The 25248-nt window shown below is 38.4% G+C and overlaps 1 protein-coding gene across 1 annotated transcript in view; it reads left to right on the plus strand.

Annotated features, from left to right (window-relative positions):
- Nucleotides 1-25248, plus strand: part of PARD3B (par-3 family cell polarity regulator beta) — a 925380-nt gene that overhangs the window by 730160 nt on the left and 169972 nt on the right. The window contains exon 19 of the mRNA XM_080668084.1: nucleotides 1253-1363. Within this exon, the coding sequence (XP_080524210.1) occupies nucleotides 1253-1363 (111 nt within the window). The remainder of the gene's footprint in view (nucleotides 1-1252; nucleotides 1364-25248) is intronic.

A 25248-nucleotide genomic window follows, 5' to 3' on the forward strand; every position in this document is an offset into this window, starting at 1 on the left:
ATATTTGTTGGGGAAAATGTTTGTCATTTAAGAATGTGTCCTGCTAATAATTTAATAGCTTTTTTATTTCAAATGTGCAATTTCATTTTCCTCAAAATGCTGAAGAAATACACTGTTCTTTTAAATGGAACTCTAGTGCACTGTTGGCTGGAAATGTAAATTGGTACAGTCACTATTGAAAACAGTATGGAAGTTATTCAAAAAATTAAAACTGGAACTAACATATGATCAAGCAATCCAGAATCCACTATATTCCAGATATACATCCAAAGGAATTGAAAGCAGGATCTTGCAGAGATATCTGCATTTCCATGTTCATTGCAGCATTAGTCACAATAGCCAAGATATGGAAATATCCTAAATGTCCATCAACAGACAAATGGATAAGGGAGATGTGGTATATACAGGGTGGGCCAAAAGTAGGTTTATAGTTGTGAGTATGCAAAACATAGTTTATTCTTGTATTATTATTTATTAATTATTGTACACCTTAAATTTACACAATGTTATATGTCAATTGTATCTCAATAAAGGTAGAGAAAAAACGTAAGGTATCATAAGTGCCACTGTGTCCAGTTAACAACAAATGTGCCTGACATCAAGGAGTGCTCAGAGCAAACTCACCCTGGGCTGACTTAGGAAGCCTGTGGCTCTTTGGAGACTAAAGGTGCTGAGAAGGAAAGAGGGCGGTGGAGGAGGCAACCCGAGTTCTAACCCCAGCCCTGTACGGAACTTGTTAGGTGGCCTTGGTCAAGGCCCAAGGCCTCTCAGAGCTTCCAGTTCTCTATCTGTAAAATGACAGTATTAAAGTAGGTGTTCAGTAAGGTCCCTTGCAGCACCATCATTATATCATTCATGATTTGAACCTTAAATGTTCATGCCACTTGGAGCTCTGGAGTCCTGTTTCAGAGGTTCGTCAGGTTTCACTTATATTTTAATGATAACCTTTCAGTTCTTTAATCTCTACTGAATTAATGGTTTGACATTTTTAGTCTTTAACCATATGATTTTGTGCATGCTGCACAATCAATATCTGAGTGGAAAGAGGGAGAGTAGAAGGAAGAGAATTCAGTAACTATGTTATTTTTCTGCTTTCAATATCTTACTTTACTTCCATTTTATGCAAAATGATTTTGTATTACTTAGTATAAAGAATAATAGTTTAATGGATTCATCGCATAAACATCTTAAATTTACCATAACAAGAGCATGGCTATTGTTAACAACCATCTTCTCCTTTGTGTTTTACTAGATTTGGAAAGAAGAAAGATGAGAAGGGTGGGAAGACTGAACAGAAAGGTCCTCTGAAGCATGGGGCCCTGCAAGAAGAGGAGCTGGAGAAGATGAAAGAGGAACGGGAAAGGTGAGCAGAAAGACTGGCCCTGTTGTATATGAGCCATGGTCTGGGTTTCATTTGGTTACTGCATCCATCAACTGGAGAAATTTTACTTTAAGAAGCACAAGAGGTTGGCTGATACAATCGGAAAAGTACCTGATATAAAAGGGGACTGCCTGTCTTGAGGATATTTTTATTATATTTTGAGAAGAAATTAACTTCATTTTTTTTATTATGTCAGTATTTATAATTTCATAGTATGCTACCCCTGGTTTTGACTTTATCAGTGTATATTTTCCGTATGGTTTAAACAACCAGTTTGTTTTTTTAAGTAAAGAAAAGATCATTTTGATGTTGATGTTTAGAACGATCATATTTCCACAGTCTGTTCCTAATTTTTGTCAAACTGTTGTATGTCTTCTTAATTTTATTCTGCTAAATCCATTTGGGTACTGTAACTTGAGAAGTACATGTCCTTCATTTTTTAAAAGCCGGTGTCTTTTATTAGGCTATCAGCAAGTTGCAAAGTATGTCGCCCATCTGTTAAAGGACCGGTTCCATTTACTGAAATAATGACAGTTTGCAAGGACTGCATTTTCCAGTTTGAGGAGCTTAATGTTCCCATTTGGACAAGAGGTCCTTCATGTATCTGTGATGTTAACTCCGGCATTTATGCCAAGTAGATGCATAGATACCTGATTTTGAAACATGTAGTAGAATATTCATATTTCTCCATATTTAGTTGTGCCTTTACAAATAAATGAAACTCAGAGAAAGCCTAAGATTTGACAAAACTAGCATATAATTTTAAATATTCAATTCTGACTTCATTGTGTATCAGGTCAGATTTGTCCAACTTTCCACTTGCTTTTTAGTAACTACAGTCCTTTTTTTTTTTTTTTTAAAAAAAAAGAGTTTCTTATACTTATTTAAATACTCTAGCATGTATACTAAGAAAATCATACTTATTCATTGTTTTCTAGCACAGAGCAGACTACAGTATCTACAGTTAACCTTTGACCCCTATCTTATAGTCTATTCCCATTGGGAAGGCTGACTTTATCAACAGGGGAAAAAGAAGAAACTATTGAGTCCTTTCTCATTTTTGAGGAGTTGATAGGCTCCACCCCAGGGTCAGTGGAGCAGTTAGAAGGAAATCAAGTACATTCCATTGTTGTGGACTATTGCCTGGCACAGCTGCGCCAAAGACAAGAAAGACGAATTCTCTAGCGTCACCCAAACGGCAGTAACCCTGTAATAGGGAATGTACTTCGGGCTAAGGTTTTAATGCACGTATTGGCAAAGACATCAGGTGAGCCCACATCACAGTGTGCTGCTCCCTTGGCTTTACTTACTGAGGCACCACATCCTATGCCTCATCCTCTGGAAACTGAGCTGTTTGCTAGAATGCAGACTTCATATATTTTGTGGCTCAGTACTTGCTTGGGGTTGGGGCAGGAGGTGGAGATGGGGAGGGGGGAGATACTCTTAGTAGCTAGGGAACTGTGTGCCAGCTAGAAAATTGATAACCCATAAAATAAGGTGGGTTGTCTTTAAGCAAGAGTTCATTTCCTTTCTGGTTTTGCTTTTAGGAAGCAGGTGCCTGAGGGAGTTTTGTTCTTAAAGCAAGGCTGTAAATTCGCCTCAGCTGGCTGTATAAGCTTCAGGTCCAATTGTTTAAAAAATATGTCTGGTCAAAATATTGAAAGAACTATGCGATTAGCCTTCACTTAGGCCACATCCCACACATGAACACATAAAACGCATCTGATATGGGTTTCCTAGAGACAACATTGTCTCAATCATGTGTGAGGGGAAGAAGTTGGAGGAGTTGATTTTATGGTTGGGTGCTGTAGAATGAATGACCAAGGGCATTTCAACAGCTCAGGGGCCGAGGGCCACAGAGGGTAGAGGTGGGGGCTGAACACTTGGCATTACTCCCAACCCTGGAGTCCCATTTCTTGGCTCTCCATCATCCATAGGAAACCAATTCACAACTCTTAAAGAACTCAGTGAGCCTTTCACTCTTCATGGCATGGCCATGGAAAACATAAAGCAAAATAAGAAATAGTGTATGCAAGCTCATAAAGTTGTCTTTTTCCTAATACATTTAGAATTTATTACCTTATGATGACTCAAGCCATCCCATTGCTTACTGCTTTGTTCTAGATATCATCGAGTTAATAGTTTTTCATTAACATATCCCTTTTACAAAGGATTTAAAGCACTTACATACAATATATACCATACAGTGTTGAAGCCAGCTTGTACCAGCTTGTGAGAGACAATTATTAAGCTTTCAAGAATTCTGTGAGCTAGTTGATAAACCCTTGGTAGCTTGAAATTGCTTATGGTGAGAATATTTACTACTATACAGAAATTGGCAAAGGAAAAAACTTTGAGTTTGCTTTTTCAAAGAGCCAGCTTACCAACACACCACTGAGGGGCTATACCAACTCTATTTAGTGAGTACCCAGGAAGAAATTCTCAAAAATAGAGGCAAAAAACACAACACTCATCCAAATCAAACCACATGACTTCCTATAGCTGAGTTTCTCAAAGTGTGGTTCATGGGCCACCTACATCAGAATGAATCACTTGAGATGCTTATTAAAAATGAAGATTCCTGAGTCCCACACCAGCCGTGCAGATGAGACCCTTGGGAGTTAAGCCCAGGAGACTGTGTCTAATAGGTGAGCCCAGGTGAGTCTTCAGCATTCTAATGTCAGAGGACCACTGACTTGGAAGAGCAGGGTTTGGCTGGAACATTGAACTATTCTTACTCTATGAAAAATGAAAGACAGATTTTCCCCCAAGAGGACTGAATAACCCAGTCTAAAAATATAGTCATCTTTCTCATACATCCTCTCTGTAGCAGCCTCCCTCACTGCACACTATTTTGCACACACAGAGGAACCCTTGCCAGTGCTCATGCCTAAGGGAATACGGATCACTTTCCCCAGCACCTCCCAGGCACGAAAAAGCATGGAGAACCGATAAGTTCATTAAGAAAATTTTGGAAACATAAAAAAGTATAAAGAAGACTATTAAAATCATGTGTAATTCCATCATAATTTCATTACGACTATGAATATTTGTGGAATCTTTTTCCATGTATATTATTTCATTGAAAACTTGGTATCCATACAGAATATACAGGGTGTCTCAAAAGATGTACATGCATTTTGAATTATTATAAAGTCAGGTTCATTAACAGACAGTTCCTTTTCAAAATTTAAAGGTATCTACAAAAGTGAATAATTTTTTTGTCAACGCCTGTTTTCAAACTGATGACCATTCTGGTCCAGGCGCTGCTGATAACAGGAAGCAATGGAATCACAAACATCAATAATCATTTTGTTGGGTATTTGTGTGTCCTCAGTTCATTGGCTGTTGTGGGTTTTGTACTGTAAACTTTATCTTTTATGTATCCCCATAAAAAAAAAAGTCTAGTGGCACTTTAGGATAAATTTTCTTTGTTCACCCATTATTTCAAATCAGTTAAACCTGGAAAGGAGCAAAAACTAAGTGAGTTATCAGCTGTTAAAGTATATACACATTTTTTGCAGATGCCCTATATAGTATCTTTTTTCATAGCATTGTATTATGAACATTTTCATTGATGTTTTGAAAATATGTAATTTACTTATTTATTTTTTAATCCTCACCGAGGATATTTTTCCATTGATTTGTAGAGAGAGTAGAAGGGAGGGAGAGAAACATCGCTGTGAGAGAGACACATCGATTGGTTGCCTCCCGCATGCACCCCACCATGGTATGGGCCTTTGACTGGGATCAAACCCAGGATGCTCTATCCACTGAGCAAAACCAACTAGGGCAAAAATATGTAATTTTGATGACTATCTAATATTCTGTGAGATCAATATACCATAATTTATCTTCTATTGCCAAACATGTAGTGTTTCCAGTTTTCACTGTTCCAAATAGTAATTCCTTGATGAGCACCGGGTACAAAAATTTTTATAGATTTCCTTTTCAAATCATAGAATTGCTATTTGGAGGCTCAATTTCCCTGTAACTGTTTAATTTAAGGGTTAATCTAAATGTAATTCTAAATTTTAGGGTTATATCATACCTCTCCATTTCTCCCATTATTTTATTTTGATTTCCATATCTCACTATTTTCTACATATCTAAATTATGATATGGAACTATTTAGTACTATATATGAATAGTTTACTCATAACTATAACTATGAAAAGGTCAAAAAAGCCATAACAGGTGGATTGAGTTACTATATTACATTGGAGGAATGCCGAGTCCAGAATAGTGTTTCTCAGTGGGGAAGGGGGTATAATTTTGCTCCCTAAGGAACATTTGGCTGTATCTAAAGACATTTAATTGTCACAGTTTTGAGGGGGTAGGAGGCAAGGACGGAGTTGCTACTTCCATGTCCTGGGTAGAGGTCAGGGATGGGGCTAAGCATCCTACAATGTACAAGACAAGTGACTTGTCCTACACAAACTGTCAGTGTGGAGGTTGAAAACCCCTTTTCTAATCTCTGGACTTCACAAAGAGGAGGTACCCTCCTGGACATTAGCATTGATTGTCTCATGATGTCCTGTGGATAACAGAGAAATATACACCAGATGACATAACCCTAGAGGTATTATTAGCTATTTGAGAAGCTGTACCCCAAAACCTCTAGTGATTCCATCCACATAAGCTTACAAGAAAAAAAGTTTGCTGAAATTTTATTTTTAACGCTGGCCTGCTGAGCATTGGCATCAAATGATGGTGTCTGTGGATCATATTTGAATGCCAAGAAGCTGCAGGGTTTGATAATGTGTCAGATGACAGAATCATCTGGAACAATGGATTGAATCAAACACAAAGAAACTTAATAGGAATAAATATAAAGTCTAGCTTTTAGGTCCAAAAATGAACGGTACAAACACAGGATGTGGAAGGTTTGACTGAATACCAAATATATGAAAAATTTGCCTGATGGTTTTAGTTGAGGGAACGTTTAGCATGAGTCAATATGAGGATATGCCTGCCAAAAAAGTTAATCCAGTCCTAGGCTACATGACTGAAAGTCCATAAACAAAACGAAGGAAGAAACAGTAATTCCAGTTTTACACAGCTGAGCTAATACCCGGAGCCTCCTGTGCTCTCTCACACACAAAGAATGGCAGCGCCAAATCCAAGTCGTTTGAAAATGTTGAAGGATCTGGGAGCATAGCCTGCAGTGTTAGGATGCAGCTGATTTGCATGATTGAAGGACTTTCCCATGGAAAAGGAATTAGGCATATTTTATGTCATCCATTCTATTCTCTGTCTGTCTGTCTCTGTTTTTATTCATCCACTCATTTGTTTTCTTGAAGATACTAGTGAGGGATTATTTTAAGAGAGATGGCCTTCCACCTTCCACTTAATAGAAGGAAAAACATCCTGACAATCACAGTCCTCATGACGCAGTGAGTTTGTCGACACGGGAAATGTCTAATAAGGAACCAACTGAGAAACAATTAGTGTGTTAGGAAAGTATTGGACTAGGTCAGAGTTTCATGAACTTCAGTCATTGATATATTGCCTTTATTGTCTTATTTATATTTATACACATGCAAATCAATAAAATATATAAGTGCAGAATCATGTAAGTTACTGTAATTAAATACATCAAGCCACATACCATCAAAAATCTTTTTGTGTATCATTGATGCTGCATTTGTTCTTAGATTATCTCAATGGTCTTCCCCAGATCTCAGGGTCTTAGAAATATGTACCTATCTAAGTATAGAAGCATTTACCTTGAATTTCCTAGAGTGGCCTCTCTTGAAATTGCCATGGCATTGGTCCATGGTAGTATGTGCACTATTCTTCTTATTATTTTTTTATCACCTTTTGTCCCCTCTTTTACCTCCCACCCATTCCCCTCCACTCCCATAATCACCATACTGTTGTCCATGTCCATAAGTTCTCTCTCTTTTTTTTCCTTCTTTGCTCAGTCTCCTCCCTAAATTCTCCCCCAAGCTGTCTGCCTTCTCTCTATCTATGTCTCTGTCTCTATTTTACTTGATAGTTCAGTTTGTTCATTAAATTCCACATGTGAGTAAAATCATATGGTACTTGTCTTTCTCTGACTGGCTTATTATGGCATAATACTCTCCAGGTCCATCCATGCTGTCCCAAAGGGTAAAGTGTTCTTCCCTTTTACAGCAGAGTAGTATTTCATTGTGTAAATGTACCACAGCTTTTTAAAAAAAAAATTTTCTTTATTGATTAGGTATTACATATGTGTCCTTATCCCCCCATTGCCCCTCCTCCACCTCCCCACTCATGCCCTCACCCCCCTGGTGTCTGTGTCCACTGGTTAGGCTTATAATCATGCATACACATCCTTTGGTTGATCTCTCCCCCTTACCCCCACCCTCCCTACCTTCCCTCTGAGGTTTGATGGTCTGATTGATGCTTCTCTGTCTCTGGATCTGTTTTTGTTCATCAGTTTATGTTGTTCATTATATTCCATAAATGAGTGAGATCATGTGATATTTATCTTGTACCATAGCTTTTTTATCCCCTTGTATATGCACTATTCTTATCTGAGTGTATAAGCCCAAGTTTCCTGCTCAACATTGGGCACTAGGATTTTCTTTGTCTCCTATTAGATTTGTTGAGCTGGTCATGTGTCCCTTCCTGAAACAAGTCAAACAGCCCACTTCTATGAAGCCCTGTTTTAAACAAACTCATATTTTTCTACTAAAACATTAGTTTTAAATTTCTATGTGCACTGCTAGGAAAATGAATTCAATATTATATTCAAAGATTATTGCTTAAATTTTTATCAGGCTAAATTAAATTAGCATTTTTCAAACATTCAGATTATGTAAATTAGTACAGTAAACAGAAAGCAAGAGATTGTCTTAGCAGTCGGTGAACATATCTTTTTGTTTTATTCCAAGACTTGAACTTAAATTGATAACCTTCTACAAAGTGTGAAATTAACCAAAGTCTTAAACCTATAAAATACCTAACTCCATGCATGTTGTATTTGTATTGTTAATGCCTTGTCAGAAGTTAGGTGGAGATTAGGTAAAGAAAAATATGTTCCTCATTTATTTAGGACTATGGTACTGAGGGAGGAAAAAATCTCCATTGACATCAAAGGCTGTCTTCCATTAAAGTCCCATATCACCAAAATAACATTTCACTAAATGAAACGTCTTACTAATATGGGGTAGGAGAAGGAGTTTAATAACAGGACTTTGCACTTCAAGATTTTCTATTATTCTTACATAGCATTATCAGAGTTTATTTTGCAAGGGAGCTCATTCAGTGTGTTAATGAGACATTGTTTTTGTAGGTCTTATTAGACTCTTAGAAGGATAAATGGGGAGGTGAGGGGGAAAGAGGTGACTTCTCCCGTCCAGGATTGAGAAGCGTGAAAACATATGGCTCTTGTTTTCAACAAGTGGCCTGGACAGAATGCCTAAGTGAGAGTGAAGCTAAGTGAGAGTGTCTGCATTCAAGGTTCTAAGTTTTCTTTCCTGGTAGGAAGCCTTCCAAGAACGCACAGTCCTCTCCCTTGCCTTATCAGCCGGCTGCTTGTGGCCTGTTCCCTTAGTTTAAATCAATACATGTGTTTTTGATATTTGGCAAACCGAAATTTAATTATGCAGCTGCAAGTTCCCCCCATAAACGAAATGCATCTTAGAGAAATAAAAACATTCAGAAACCATTTATAGTTTGAGAATACAAGTGAGTGAAAATCTATTCCCAGCCTCTCAGCATTTTATTTAATTTTGGGAGATTTTTATGTTACTGGAAATTGAAATGAGAACCAGAATAAGGCTAGAGTTTATCCAACATTTGTTCATGCTGCAAAATGAAGATGCTTAGAAAGGAAATGAAAGTATTATATTTGGAATTAACATCTTACTTGTAACCTACTAAATACAAAGTATTTACCCTCCTAAATACATACAGCAACAAATGAATTGATAGGATTTTTTCATTATTGTATCCCAAAAAGAGTGCATACTTTATTAAAGATACCAGAAGGCTGATTTCTTTAATATGCCAAGAGACTCTCTATAATTAATTATTTACTGAACTTAAACGTTGGCATTATTTAAACTGTTGAAAATACCCATGATTTGGCATGATCACACTCACATGATTAATTCAGCACGCCTTTGCTCCTCCCTGAATATCCCTGTCTTTTGCAGTAGAATTTGCTAGGTCCTGTGGTGTGGGCAAAATAAAATGTTGGAATGCTTCCCAGTTTTAATAGTCCTAATTTATTATTACCACTGAACCCTGATCAGATCATGGACTGGATTAGATCCCAGTTTTTCAAAATGCCCCAATTTATGGCTCCCTTAGAGTCCTGATAAAAATGTGTATTTGAATAAGGCTTTGGGTGGCTAACCGAGATCCAGTTAATTACTTTTAGATTCTTATTAGATCATCACTGCACGGAACTTATGAAACATATTACTAGATGATGCTTCTCAGGACAAGGTCATGGTCTCATTTTATGCTGACAGAAAGAAGCTATCAGATTTCTGTTCTTCATAGTACTAACCATCTCAGTGAATGGAAAGAGATTTGCTGTATCCCAGTAATTACTATTGATGCTTGGGTTGCAGTAAGGATGCCTCCTTCCCTAGAATAAGAATTGAAGAGAGAGGGGGGAGGTGGGGAGAGAACACACAAATACACAGGGCATAGTGGCTACACCCCACCACCTCATATCCATAAGCCATCTTTCAAGATATACTTCTAATTTAGAAGGCAGATGGGGATGCTGGTGGTTTTAATACCCATACATTTATTTGACCATTGTAACACCTATCTTCTCAGAAATGCTTGTGGTCACCAAAAAATTTGGCACATTACTGTATTCCTATAGACAAGAGCTGGGATCACCTACATCCTACTGTCGCGCCAGCATTTTTTATGAGCCAAAATCCTTTTATGGAACTTGAATCAATGTTAGAAGTGCTGTATTAGCAACTCCTTGTCAGCCGAGCTGGATTAATACATAAAATGAATCACTTGACTGGCAGGCTTTCCAATAGTCGTTCAGACAAACTTCTAAGATTAAAGTACACCAGCTCTTTTAAAAAGTGTTTTAAGAGGATACTCTTAAATTCAAATACCCTGGAGTGACATATTACATTGTTGTATTCAATTATAGTGCAGTTGAAATACATTCTAAAAAGAAATTATACTAATCTATCCAGAGTGATTCCACAGAAATGTATAGAGTACCTGATATGATTTTTTTTAAAGTCAGACCCAGGTGGTGTGGCTCAGTGGTTGAGCATGGACCCATGAACTAGGAGGTCACGGTTTGATTCCAGTCAGGGCACGTGCCCAGGTTGTGGGCTCGATCTCCAATAGAGGAAGTACAGGAAGCAGCCAATCAATTATCCTCTCTCATCATTGATGTTTCTATCTATCTCCTTCCTTCTTCTCTGAAATCAATAAAAGCATATTTTTAAAAATTAACGTATGGGCTTGCCCCAAGACTTACTTTCTAAAAAAAATTTTTTGTGAAGTTCTGTTTATCTGTATTTTACTTTTAATATACACACAAAAATAAATTCAACATAATCGATTAACTTTGGTTATGCACTGAACTTTATGCAAATCAGAGGTCTAGATATATTTATTTTGATGGAGGTTACCTACAGCAGTGGCAGAATCTGAAAAGAGCATTTTCCATGAAAGCTTTGGGTAATTGTAACATGCAGAAGGCCATTTGGTGACTAGAATTTAGGAATAAGAGTCCAACATTCATTTTATCAATTGTTTCCATGCCTTTTGATAAACCACTTTTTAGGATGTATTCTTCAAGTCCCACTTTTTATTATCATGAAATGAAATGGTAGTAATAATACTTTAAGGCCTCAATTTTATACATTTTATTTGGGTAAAATGTTTTTTAACTGCAAAGTTCCTTGGAAGGGAAAAAAAGGAAAAATAAAAGTTAAGTGAATCTAGCGTATTTACTGTGAACTAGCTCAGGCTGGGCAGTGTACAGATAAACTTAATTTGTTGAAAGTGCTCTGACAAATGTAGGCAAATGAAACTTTTTTAAGTCAAATGGTATTTTCTAGGACTTCTAAAGCATTTCACCTTCATTTCTTGTTGGCCATATGTTATGTTGCATCCTGCTTTGGACAGCTCCCATGACAACGTATCCACTGTGGAGGCCAAGATTATTGTTCACACAGGTTGGCAAGCTCTGCAGGTTCAAAGGACACTCAACCTATTGTCTTCCAGAGTCTGCTTTTTTCCTTTCACATTCTTTATATAGAAATCCTAAACTAGGCCTGTGATTTCAAACACTAAGTTTTGAATATGCTTTTCTCCAAATTTCCTGGGCACTTTTCAACTGGGAGTGATTTTCCCTCCCAGGGGCCATTCAACAAGGTCTGAAGACGTTTTTAGTTATCCCACCAGAAGGAAGGTGCTTCTGGAATCTAGTAGGTAGAAAATGAGCATGTTTCTCACCACCCTACAATGCATAGGACAGCATCTCTACAAGAAAGAATTATCCGGCTCTAAATGTCAGTTGTGCCAAGATGAAGAAACCCTGTTTTAGAGAAATAGATAATGGTATAATATGGATATAGATGTACAGATATAGACAGATATATGCTGTAGATATTCAGAATCTCTGTGGTTGGGCCCAAGGATGTACATTTGAAAAAGCCTTTTCCCAAATGATTGTTGTTTATAACTGTGATTGGAATCAACTGCCAACGGGGTGGCCTGGGGAGGCATGTGGCCAGGTGGAAAGGTTAAGAGGCCCGGGAGAGGGTCAGAGCTAGATTAAAGACCTGCCTCTGCATGAAAACACTGTCAGGACATTCAACTGTTTCAAGCCGCTCTGTTCTCATCTGTTAAATGAGAAGTCTGTCTTTTAGACTGTTGGGAAAAGCAGTATTTCTGAAGCAAGCACCTGGCTCACTCTAGGTGCTCAGTGCTTTTTTTCTGACCAGCTCTGGGGATTAAAGACCCCAGATAATCCCTTCAGTAGCCTTCGGGAGCCCAGAAGGCTCTGAGACACACCATCTGTGAAAGTTGCTGAATTGGATATTGTCGTCGTGAGGAAGAAGGCCAACTTGAATGCAGGCTTTGCCCAGCTGGGAGTCGTGCCAGGTAATTCCATTCAAGATGCTTCTCCTCGTTTCTTATTGATCACCTGTTGGAAGTTGAGCCGCAGAGTGATCTTGGCATGAGATGGCAGCACAGCAGCGAGGGAGAGCTGACTGCAGCCAGTGCTGGGAAGCCCTAGGAGCAGTTCAGGGAGGACGGGTGCCAGTGGCATGGGTGACTGCCCGCCAGCCTTTTCAAGTCCACAGGGCATGTGGCTGCAGAAAACACTTGTAACCACAGTAATTAAATTCACAAAATCCTCACTTTGCATTTTCATTGTATTTGTTACACTGGAAGGGAGGTAATTCTGGCCTGCTAATGTTTCAGACCCAGTCTTCGGTGGAAATGGAACAAACATGTCCATTTTCTCCCCGTTCACTCTCTCCTACCCACCTGTCCTTGGTCTGGAGGTTAATTATTGAATGACTTTATAGTGCATCTGAATTGACTTTAGATTGATGTCCAAAGGAACCTGACCCTTTCCCAGGCTCGGACTCCTGCCTCTTTCTGCTTTGTGCCCTTTATTTGACTTTAGTATAGACTAATGAGTTTGCCAACCACTGGGATAGGGGCTTAATCACAAGGAACAACAACAGCCTGTAATTATTGGAATCGAGAGTCTAGGTCAGTGGTCGGCAAACTCATTAGTCAACAGAGCGGCAAACCGCAGCTTGCGAGCCGCATGTGGCTCGCGAGCCTCAGTTTGCCGACCTCTGGGCTATGGCATCAAAGTCTGCTTTTCTAAGAGATCACTTAAAAGAGCTTTTTAGCCCTAACCAGTTTGGCTCAGTGGATAGAGTGTCGGCCTGCGGGCTGAAGGGTCTCAGGTTCTATTCTGGTCAAAGGCATGCACCTTAGTTGTGGGCACATCCCCAGTAGGGGGTGTGCAGGAGGCAGCTGATCGATGTTTCTAACTCTCTATCCTTCTCTCTTCCTCTCTGTAAAAAAGTCAATAAAATATATTTTGAAAAAATAAAATAAAATAAATAAAAATAAAAGAGCCTTTTTATTTCAACAACAGTCGTAACAGTTGGCTGTTTAGATAGAAGCTGTAAGTATTCATGTTCTTGGGAGGATCTTAGGTAAATAATAATTTGTGGAAGAGTGATTTTGTGAAGTTGAAATTGCTAAATACAACAGGTTGGTGAAGAGCAAATTAGTAAATAATAGCCTTGATCAGCCACTCCTCTCTGCAAAACTATTAATGGCTTTCTGTTGCCTACTGAATGTGGTTCATACTCCTGGTCATAATACCTGACAGTAGCCAAGCTTTCAAATTATAATTTTTACTTCTGGCCAAAATGACCTGTATACCCCAGCCATTCTGGAATGTTCATTTTTTGAGATCACCATAACCCTTTCAAATCTCTGTGCCTTTCCTAAGACCATTTTCTTTACCTGGAAACCCTCCTTCTGCATCAATTGGTCCAAATCAATGGAAATTCAGTAGACTCACTTCTTCCATTGTATCTTCCCAAACCACCCAAGTTAGAAGAAAATCCTTCCACTGAATAACCAGGGTCAAGTTACTTAATTTTTCTATCTTTCCTTTGTTTAACTGCAAAGTGGGTTTATAGTCATTGTAGCATCATGATATTGTTGTGAGGATTGAGATACTGAAGTGAAGCATTCAGAATAGTGCCAGGCAGAGAGATGTTCAATAAATGGTAAACTTACCATTTTTCTTAGAGCATTTATTCGAAAGAGAATGAACATTAAAATCAAGTAGTGTTGCATCCCAAACCCAACTCTTCTCTGCATTGGCTGTGCATTCGTGCATGTTTTGTTGAAACATTTGGAGCCTCAGCCTGTTTGTCTGGAAATTATTTTTCAAAAAGGAGAAATAATATCTAGCTGTCAGAGTTCCTGTGAAATTTATATAAGATGAAATAATTGAAGCATCTAGAGCAGGTCTTGGCATATGGTAGATACAGGTTGTTATTATTGTTGTTATTTTGCTTCATTGAATTGTAGATGTTTATGATTTCAAACATGCCTTCTCACCCTATCTTGTTATTTCCTTGAGGCAAAGACTACATTATAATCATTTTTCTATTTCTCTCAGCATCTAATACATTACGTTTCACATAGTAGGCACTCAATAAGCAGTTGTTGAGTGATGGATGGATGGATGGATGGATAAATGAATGAATGAATGAACCAATATAAAACTGTACTAATTTTAATTTTACATTTCAAGTGAATAATTGCTAGAATGGAACCAAGAGGCAGAATAAGCACAATCAATGGTTGACAAAGCTATAGAGTTTAGAAGAAGACTGTCCCTTGGGCTATGAAATGGTGTCAAGAAGCATGAGGTCATTTGTAACCAGCAGTAGAACTATGGAGATGGATCAGCAAAGCGTAGTGGCCAGCCCATCAGGACCGTCAGCACTTGTTTTCCTATCACTGAGCCAGATCCTACCAGACAAGACCTTAAAGTGAATGAAATTTATCCACTTCACACACAAATGGAAATGCCGTGGTCCTAGAGAGTTGTTTGTTTGTTTTTTAATTGGGTTTTTGCCCTCATCCTTTTCCATTGGCTTAGATTTCACCAGTTGAAGTTATTTTTAAGTACCATTCATTCCAACCCCTGAAAAGGAAAGATTTGCCTTTCTAGAGAAAACCGAATTTGAGTGTATAGATGATACACACTGTCCTTGGCTTATTCTCCATCAAAGAAGGTTATTTATGTACTGCATGCTGAGCCTATTCAATCAGAATTCACGGTGCAGATTACGTTTCAGGGAGCAAGCATAAAGAACTGGAATGGAAAGGGAGTATCATGAAAAATGGCAGCAGCCATTGGTGATGTACCGGATGCCATAGAGCTACTCTCTTAGGGAGGCATTATGACTAAAATCCAAGTCCATAATTAGGAGTCCACATTACCATTAAATTGTAGTTTTTATCTAATAATTTCTTATTATATACTCTCCTGCAATTTCACGCCTTTTCTTCTTGTCTAGATCCTAATTCTCTTGAGGCACAGATTGCAACTACTACTTGTTTCATTCCCTTACATCTCGGTAGAGATAAGATATTTGGTAAAATCCTGGTTGACCTGAAAGTATAAAATAATATCAGATTTAAAGTAAGTTCCTTATGAAATTAAAAAAAAAAAAAGAAACTCCTAAGAATCAGTAGGAAAATAATGAATAACCATGTATTAAAATAGACTGCCTAAACTAAGAGCTGGTAGAGGGGAGGAGGGTTAGGGAACTTGGTGAAAAAAGGTGAAGGGATTAAGCAAAAAATAAAATAAAATTTATGGACACAGACTCCTGTATGGCGATTACCAAAGGGAAAGAAAGGGAGGTGTGCAAGGTAGAAGAGGTAAAGGGCAGATAACCTGAAGCCTATATAATTTTATTAACCAATGTTACCCCAATAAATTCAAGAAATAAAAATAAAATAAAAAAGATTGCCTAAATTTATTGTCTAGTTTTGAAAGTATAGTATTCTGCTTAAATATTAGCCTGATTATAATAGTAAGCACCAGTCAGAAAAAAATAAAAAACAAAAGACTAGATAAGAAGTTGCTTAGATAAATCCTTTTTTAAAAAAAAAAAATAGCAGACTCTATTATTGACAGTATCAACAGCTAATTAAAAATTCTATTAGTAAAGATATAAAAGATGGCACATTTCCAATTCAGATTGACACTGAGGACATAGAGATAATTGATATTTGTTCAATAATCCTAAAATGTTTCACAGTCTCTAATAGATGCTATGCTAGCCAGAGAAACTTTCAAGTGCTAAAAAAATATATATCCCAGGCACTTAGAAATATTTTCAGATCAAATAATGTGTCTTTGCAAAAAAGTATAATGTTTTAGCTGAATGAGCATCAATCCACTTTAGTGGGTTGACTGTTTAAGAAAAAAAATCACTGAGTCAAGGAAATACATAGTGTAATGCATATGTTTTTAATCTGCTTATAGTAGATGTAAGAAGAAAGTCAAGGGAGGATAATTACTACTTGAACTTTTAAATCTCAGAGCTGCCTTTTGTAATGGTCACATAAATGAATGCATATTGAAAAAAATTATGCAATGACCATTAAATATTCCACTTTGGAAAAACAAGATGATAGCTTTAACAAAATGCTTTTGTCTTGTAATTGGCTGCTTTTGATATTCAATTAAATATGTTGTGATATTTTTTACACAGTAGATTAAAAACTTGGTATGGTAATTTTTCTAGTTAACAATCAGTTCTATCCTCAATAGTTGTAGCTTTACCTTTGTCAATTTCAAAGGATGGACAGATAAGACCTAATAGACAAAGGCTTTAAATGAAACTAGGACATTTTACAAAATTTTAAGAAATGGCCAGTCAGTTCTTGAGAAAGCATAATTCTTCTTTTCACCAGCAAACAAAAATTCAATGCCAAGAAAACTGACGTTATGCTAAAATATTCCCTGCCTCAAATATGTATATGACTTAAGATAAAAATGGTTGCCTAGTATCATTGACCAATTCATATCATCAAATGATAAATATTTAGAGGAAATAAATATACTCTACTGGATCTAGTCATGCAACCCACATTGATCAATCTGAAATAACCTCCTGCAGATACCAATTACTATGGTTCACACGACTGAGGTATACATAAGCTTGGCTCTGCCTAAATTCAAGTAATTTTTTAAAAAGTGACACAATATACCAATATGGGGTGTGAACCAAAATGGAAATTCAACTTATCAAAAATATACTTCCAGATTTTGCTTCTAAGCAGGAGAGGAGGAACACAGTATGTTGAAAGCATGCCAATTAAGAAGGGAAAATCGAGGAAGATCTCCAAATACCACAAATTAGAAGTAAAATGTATAGTATGTTTTCACAACTTTTCTGGAGCATTTGAAAATATTCAGAACTAAATTGACATGTTTATGTTTCTATTTACACACTCATTTTTATATTGCCTCATAATCAGATGACATAGGAAAGGAATTTTTCATCTAACAAAATTTGAGAAGCTGTTTCAGACATAGACTAGCTGAGGAGTGCTTAAGTTTTATTTTATTACTTTGTGGCTTTGGGGGATATCTTTCTGAGACCTTAGCTATTGGAAAGTTTCACTGTTTGTGGGAATATCTGTAATGTTGTAACCCTGCAAGTGGCGCTGTGTGTGTGTGTGTGTGTGTGTGTGTGTGTCTGACTGTCTTTGTGAGATTGGTGGTTACATAGATATTATGCATATAATTTTAAAAGTGTTTGGAACTATACCTCCTAGCCCCCACTCAAGCATTTAATAAGTAATCCTTGACTGGTTGGAAAAGTAGAAGTTTTCAGTGTTATTGTTTTTAAATATGTTTTTATTGATTTTTAGAGAAAGAGGAAGGGAGAGGGATGGATGAAAGAGAAATGTCATGGATCGGTTGCCTCATGCACACCCCCTACTGGGGTTCGAGCCTGTAACCAGGGCATGTGCCCTGACTAGGAATGAACCGTGACCTCTTGGTTCCTAGGTCGAAGCTTCATCACTGAGCCACACAGCCAGACAGAAGTTTTCAAAATCAATTATTGTATAACATCAGTTTACATACTATAGAAAAGGATATCCATGAGGAGCACTGGGTACTTGAAAAGGAGAGAAATGGCAGAGTTCGGGGAGTGGACACCAGGTGGGAAGCCAGCACCCCCTCTTGTACCCTACATCCCTGAAATGCCCCTGAAGGCCTGCACCTTATATGAAAAGTAGACTTGTTCATTTTGTTCACTGAAAACAGCTGGTTGGCTCAGATAATTAAGGTAATATGCTAATAAGGCTGATACTATATAAACTATACCCCTTTATTTAAAATTGATACATTCAAAAATCAGTTCATACCCACTGTGGTCCAAGTACTGTAACAGATGCTAAGGACTCCGATTAGTATTTTTTTAAAAGCAGGAAAAGGAGGTCTTTGTCATCAAGCAATTTGCAATTCTTATAAGTAGTCAAAACGGTAACTCCAACCCCAGGTGAACATCTGAAATGTGTTCTCTTGAACAGAGGCCTTCAAGCTGAGGGAACAAATGAACCCTCTTTTCAGGAAGGACATTGGAGCATGTTATCTGTATAGACAAAAGGTGGCATGTTCCTCCCCACATACAGCTTATTGAGTGCATCTCTTCCTTGTAACCCTCCACCCTGAACCCCAGCGTGCTGGAGCCATCCTTGGAGAATCAACTCAGCCACCCTTACCTTTCACTGAAGTGCAGAAATGTGTCTGACTGCTCTGTGTGTAACAGCCCTGGGTGCCATCCAGACAGGAAGTACGCTGGAGGCTTAAGATGCACATTTTAAGATCTAACAAGCATGCTTCTAACAGGCAGTAGTTATTTGGGTAAACTATTGCTAATCTTTACCATTTTCTATTCACACTTTTTATCTTTTTTTTTCTTTTTCACATTTCTCATATGATAGGTCACCTTTAGTTGGTTACTTCATTTGAATAGTTTTCGATTTCAGTTCTAAAAGCACATGAGAAAGATTTGTATTCTGATGATTTTTTTAATATTTTTGATCATCTGTGGAACTAATTATCTATTTTACATCCCTGAATCTTTTTCCTCAGGACACACCATCTTGCCTTCGAATCTGAAGTTAAATTATACTTATATGAAATTTTCCCTCTTAGAGGACTCGAGTAGATATTTTCTGCTATGATTCACGTTTGACTTTTTAATTATTTTTGGCCTGCACTCTTCAATAATTCAGCAAGCATTAATTGAGAAGCTGGGCATTTAGGGGAAATAGCAAGATGAGTAAAATACTACCTCGTCCCTTAACAAGTTCATGGTTAAGAGAGAAGACAGAAAACAATGCACAACTAATTACAGTAAAGTTAAACTGTGATAAATACGGTAACGGGCTATAAAAGTGCTGCATGATCACAGAGAAGGCAGCCATGAATAAATAGTGTTATAGGTGGGACAATAGGACAGACCTTCCTTATCATCCAGTATAATAGACACTTGCAATGAAATCATTAACATCAATTTGAAAGTACAACTTAACTGGGCAACATATTGAAAGAGACTTTTAAATTTTTAAATTCGTAAATGCATCAATAATATATGATATTTTTGCTGCTGACTAGAGAGGAATTTAAGTCTCAGGAAGATTTTTCATTTGAAATCTAAGGGGTTTTCCAAGCAATCAGGGTGCTTTTAATTATAATTTCTTTCTCCAAAGCTGACAGAGGAGACAGTTGAAAAGTTTAGGGTGAAACTTTCTGGGAAAATAGCAGTTAGTTGAGTCAGGCAGATAACTTCAGTTTCCAGTAGTCTGTGAAAGTTTTGCCAAAATAGTTCTGTTGATAGGGGTTTTACATACTATCTATTATATATATATATATATATATATATATATATATATAGAGAGAGAGAGAGAGAGAGAGAGAGAGAGAGAGAGAGAGATGTTTTTTAAAGATGGAGCAAATTGAACTTTTGTTACAGTTTTGAAAAACAAAAAAAATCAACTTGGGTAACAAAAGGCCATTTTTTCCCTTTTGTCCCACATATTGGCAACAGATATGACAACTCAAGCTACCTGAACAAGCAAGTTCCATGTTTCATACAATTCACTTACCCTTTAAACTTTCTCAAGTTAGTAATTATACCAAAACTTCATTAATCTGGGCTTAACTAATCAGATTCTTTCATAATTCTTTTGAACATTTCACTTTGGCAGGGAGGACGTGGGGGGGGAGGGATAAGCCACACCCCCCAGTGCCAGGCGCAGGCTAGGCCCTCAGCAAATGAAGATGAAATGTATCAAGTCAACTTACAGCTAACATTTCATTACTCCATTGTGACTCTTCAGTATCTCAGGTGTTACAAGGATGAATATTGGAGCCGAGAAGGCTGGTCTTTAAGTGATTTGTGTACGAAGTCTTCTAAAAGAAATCCTATTCAGTGAGTTGAGCTAGGACAAGTTAAAGGATTAGTATGTTTTAGAAAGATTTGCAGCCAACAGATTCAAGCCAGAAGCATTTGCTGCTTTGCTCTCAATCAAGCTGAAAATTTAATTAGCTGTGACATCCCCATCCCCTGCGCTTTTCACCAATGCAGGTCATATAGCAATTATTAAAAGTAGCTCCTCTGTCTAGGGTTCCAAGTATAACGGAAGAAGCTGGAGGAACTGGGCAAAGCTTTGCAGATACTCCTAGGGGTGTGTGCATGTGAAATTGCTACTTCCCCCCTCAGCTATGTCAGAAATGGAAGATTATTATTACTCATTTAAAAATATATATGTTTTGATTGATTTGAGAGAGTTGGGGGGGGGGGACATTGATCAGCTGCCTCCTGCACACCCCTTACTGGGGATCAAGCCCAAAACATGGGCATGTGCCCAAATTGGGAATTGAACCAGCAACTTCTTGGTGCATGGGACGATGCCCAACCAACTGAGCCTCACTAGCCAGGACAGGATTGTTATTATTCTTGCTAATAATCTCTGTCACTTATGTGCCAGAGATTGAAAACTAGCTTTTAGTTATATTAATAGCTTTAGTTCTATTAAGTCATTTAGCCTTCTCCCTGTGAGGTAGGTACTATTATATTTCTCATCTTCCAGGTGACAGAGAGGTTACATAATTTGCCCATGGTCACAAAATTAGAATGAGACAGAACTCGGTTCCAAACCCAGGCTCTCTGGCTCCTTCTGCCATGCTGCTTCTCCATTTCCGAAACAGCAGAGTGCCGCATACCCTCCACTGCGGCGGGGCTATTGGAAAAAGGCCTTCTTCCGTGGAGCTGTTAGGTGTGGAGGTTGCCTCCTGTGCAGATCTGAAGGCACAAGTCTACATGCAAATCTCCCTCATTAAAACCATAATTAATTTATGGAAAGTGAAATGTTATTATTTCAGGGACGAATGCATGTTGGAATATGCTGATTATTTTAATGAACCAAGGGGCTCTTCTGGGATACTTCCACCGTATATTTGCAAGCAGGTCGCTGTAGATTTTCTAAGAGGGGGGATAAAAAGACTGCTGCTTATTTGGAAGTTTTGCTTTATTGAAAATGCAGAAGAATACGTGCACTCTATAAGGAATATGGGGCGATGGTAGGGAAGTATCTGTAGGAAGGCCCTGACAGCAGCTCTTTGAAACCCACAGCTCTTCTTCAGGGGGGTCATTTCTTGTGTCACAGATTCAGCTGCAGGACCAGGTTGTGTAGATGTTGGGCCCACAGTAAGGTCTCAAATATAATTGTTATGTTTGACATTTAGAGCCATTCATTTAGGTTCCTTCTTCTATGTTCCACGGTAAACATATTTTCATTTTTAATCTGTTAATGACTCACAGTACGAAAACATCCAGAATTTGGCTTACTTTGTCTCTTTATATGCTACAGAGTGTGAGGTTGGTTTCATTGCTTATATTTCTACATTGCAAGAAAGACTCACATGACACACCATCCTAGGCTCTGAAAGAAAATAGGTCATGCCTAAATACTTTTACTTATCAATTCCATTTCTTTATCATCTGTATTAGTTTTCTCTTGCTGCTGTAACAAATTATCACAAACTTTGTGGCTTGAACAACACAGATTGAGTATCTTACAGTTCTCAAGCCACTATTCAGAAATCAATTTCATTGCGATAAAGACTAGTTGTAGGCTGGCTGATTCCTTCTGCAAACTCTAGGGAAGAATCCTTGTCCTTGCCTTTATTTGGCTGCCTGAACTCCAGCTTATGGCTTCTTCCTCTGTCTTCAAAGTACATCTCTCCCACTCCGTTTCCATTGTCACATGGCCTTCTCTCTCAGACTCTGCTTCCCTCTGCTTCCATCATATTTGTGAGTGCCAAGCACTGTGCTAGATAGATATTGGAGTCATATCCATAGTCAGGGAATAGGTCTGTGCTCCTGTGAAGCTTACATTCTTGTAAACAGATACATGGGGAGATCAAGTCATGTAGTGATGGAACTATAAAGAAAAGAAAATAGGATAAGATGGTAGGGAGAAGGGACTAGGAAGGGTGTCTGAGCTGCTGTGACTGACATCACAGTGATGTGCCAGCCACAGGAAGCCCTGAAGGCAGAGGGCTGCAGACAGAAAGAGCAGCAAGTGCTAATCAAGCCTGAGGCATTGAAGCCACGTGATCGAAGTTTGATAACTAAGATAAATCTGCATAAGCCAGAGTCATGGAGGGCTTGTGTCTGATGACATAGCCTCATAGGTCTGATGTTCTCTAAATGTGAAAGGAAGACATGGAAGTTTTTTTAAATAGAGAAGCAGTTAAACTTTCATTCTTTCGGAGATCATCCAGGCTGCTACCTAAAGAGTGGATTCTCCCTGAAGGGAGATATCTAGCCACACTCTTCCTCCACTTATATATGCTTCTTTATTGCTAATAGATGGAACCTGAATATCTAAATCTCAGGTAGTAATGAAGGGAATTAAAGGTGTTTTCCCCACATCTTAAAACTCAGACCACTGCTATACCCTGCTAACCACAATAAAAAACATCAGTCTCTCCCTTATTCCCAACACTTCACAGTCATGTTGGGAATTTATGGTTCCAATAAGAGGTAAACCAAACCTCTTTTCAAGTGTTAAGAGATTTCCTATATTAACTCTAAACATAACCTGGAGCAAAGAGCCACCAGGTGGACCAAGGAATAGGGAGCCAGTCAAATAATGGAATGCTGTGGTCAGAACTGAAAATGGCAACTCAAGAGTATGTCTGACATAATGTCCGTTGGTCATTGTGGAGGGACAAATGAAGATAGATTGACGTTACACTCCCTAGTGTGAAAACCCATAGGCCCTCGTGTCAAATAAAAAATCCTCACTGTCATTCTCAAGACCATGTGCATGTAGCATATGTTCCTCAAATAGCCTCCCTCAAGCTACACCCAGGTGGAAACCAGTGGTTGTGATTGAACGTTTCTCCTCGCCATCCATTGGAGCAGGAATGGGGTGATTCCTCCTAGTTGTCTGCTTACCTAATTGTCCAACAGCTCATTGGCTGAGTCACTGTAGTCACAGTGGGCGCCTCTTGGATTAGTTTGTTGGGCCTCCTGCTGGCTGCACGGTGGGGATCATCTAAGGTGTGGTTGGCTTTTCCTCACGTCCCATTCTTAGCATGTACATGGAGGAGGCCAGGTGACTAGAATCCTCCTGGCACCAGTTCATCTTAGAACTGAACCCCTGTTAAGGAGGCCTTGCCACTCCCCTTTCAGAATTAGGAGGGGACTTAGTTTGCAGATGTGATGGGCAAGCACTCCAATGTCCCCTGTCCTTGTAATGTAGCCTAGCACACTCAGTAAATGTTGGAACCTAAAAAACCAAATTGATTGACAGGGTCTGTTTTTTTTGGCATGTGTCTAGACTTTTGAGAATAATCTATATGGTTTCTCTAGGACAAAGTCACATCTTGAAAAGGCAAGAATAACAATCCTAACAAGCATTACAGACAATACAGTGGTTCAGTACAATATTTTTGCTGAACTGTTTAAAGTCTCGTATAAATAGGATGGGGGGGGGGGGCGGGCGCGGGGCAAAGACTGCACTTTCTGCTTCTTTTAAAATGCTTTATCCTGAAGGGCACGTGACTTTTCAAAATAAGAGAATCCCCCACATGGGGCTAGATGGAGAGGTTAGGTGTACAGTGTGTGTTTATCCTGTCTCAGATACAGTCGTGGTTCCACGCCTGGTTTGTCCAGGTCCTATGGAGGTTGATAGTTCTTCTAGAACTCTTCCTAAAACCAGAGTTCTTTCCAAGAAGACATCTGGCATTTACGGCTAAAAAAACAAAGGAAATAGAGCTGCATTCGCTGTGTGGATGTCCACTTTCCCTGTGCATCAGCACATTTTTATGTGAAAAGCTTTTAGAGACAAAGATCCAAGACATGTCCAGGGGAGCACTGGCAGGTGTGAAATTCCAGGTGACAAATGGAAGGAAAAGAAGAGTTTGAAGGGAAAGGAAAGGAAATGTAGCTAGTTTCCTTTTATTCTCTGGATTCTTCCTGTTTCCTCCCCAGGAAGTTTATGTAGACGTACAGTACCTCAAACAGTCAGCATTCGGGATTTATTCTCATTCTTTCCTATATGATGAAAACCACTACCATGTCAACAGCCAGCCATTTATTTTTGTAGATCTCACCCCAAGCAGGTCCTAGTATTAAAAAGTGCTGTATTTCAGATCATTTTAATACAGAAAACTTACTTTCCCCTCTGCTTTCCATAGTGGATGCACAAAAATGGGGGGAATTATAAAAAATAAATAAAGCTATTTTTGCTACATTCAAATGTCACAACAATAAGCATAATGAACAAGAATAAAGCACATCAATAACTTATGAACTTTATTCAACCCGCAGAGCCCTCTCAAGGGCAGAGTCTCATAGCTCTTTCTTCGGTGTTAAGCCAGCAATCTGGACCTCTTTTAATGTCTTCACTGCCTAATGAGACCCTTGGTAGGGGCACCGTCTGGGGTGGCTGTGAGGGAACCATGCATTATCAGAGAAGATAGCGAGCACTCTGTCATTTGTTCCCCTCACCCCCTCTTTGGGGCTAATTTTCCAATGAAAACTAAAGGATGTTTACTAAGCACTTCTGAGAAATTTGTCCACATTATGAGAAAACAAATTACAGGAACTCAGTACATTAGCAATGGAGGAAGTTTAATGGGTCTGGGAAAGGTATAAATTTAGGGAAAATGTAAATTGCAATAATAAGAGAGTCTTCACTGAATGCCAATTCTCTTGAAACGGTAGTATTTAGTAGCAGTGGGGAAATACTAGAGAATCTTGCCCTTTGACCTAGTA

This window comes from Plecotus auritus (genome assembly GCF_963455305.1).
Source record: "Plecotus auritus genome assembly, chromosome: 5".
Lineage (NCBI taxonomy): Eukaryota > Metazoa > Chordata > Mammalia > Chiroptera > Vespertilionidae > Plecotus > Plecotus auritus.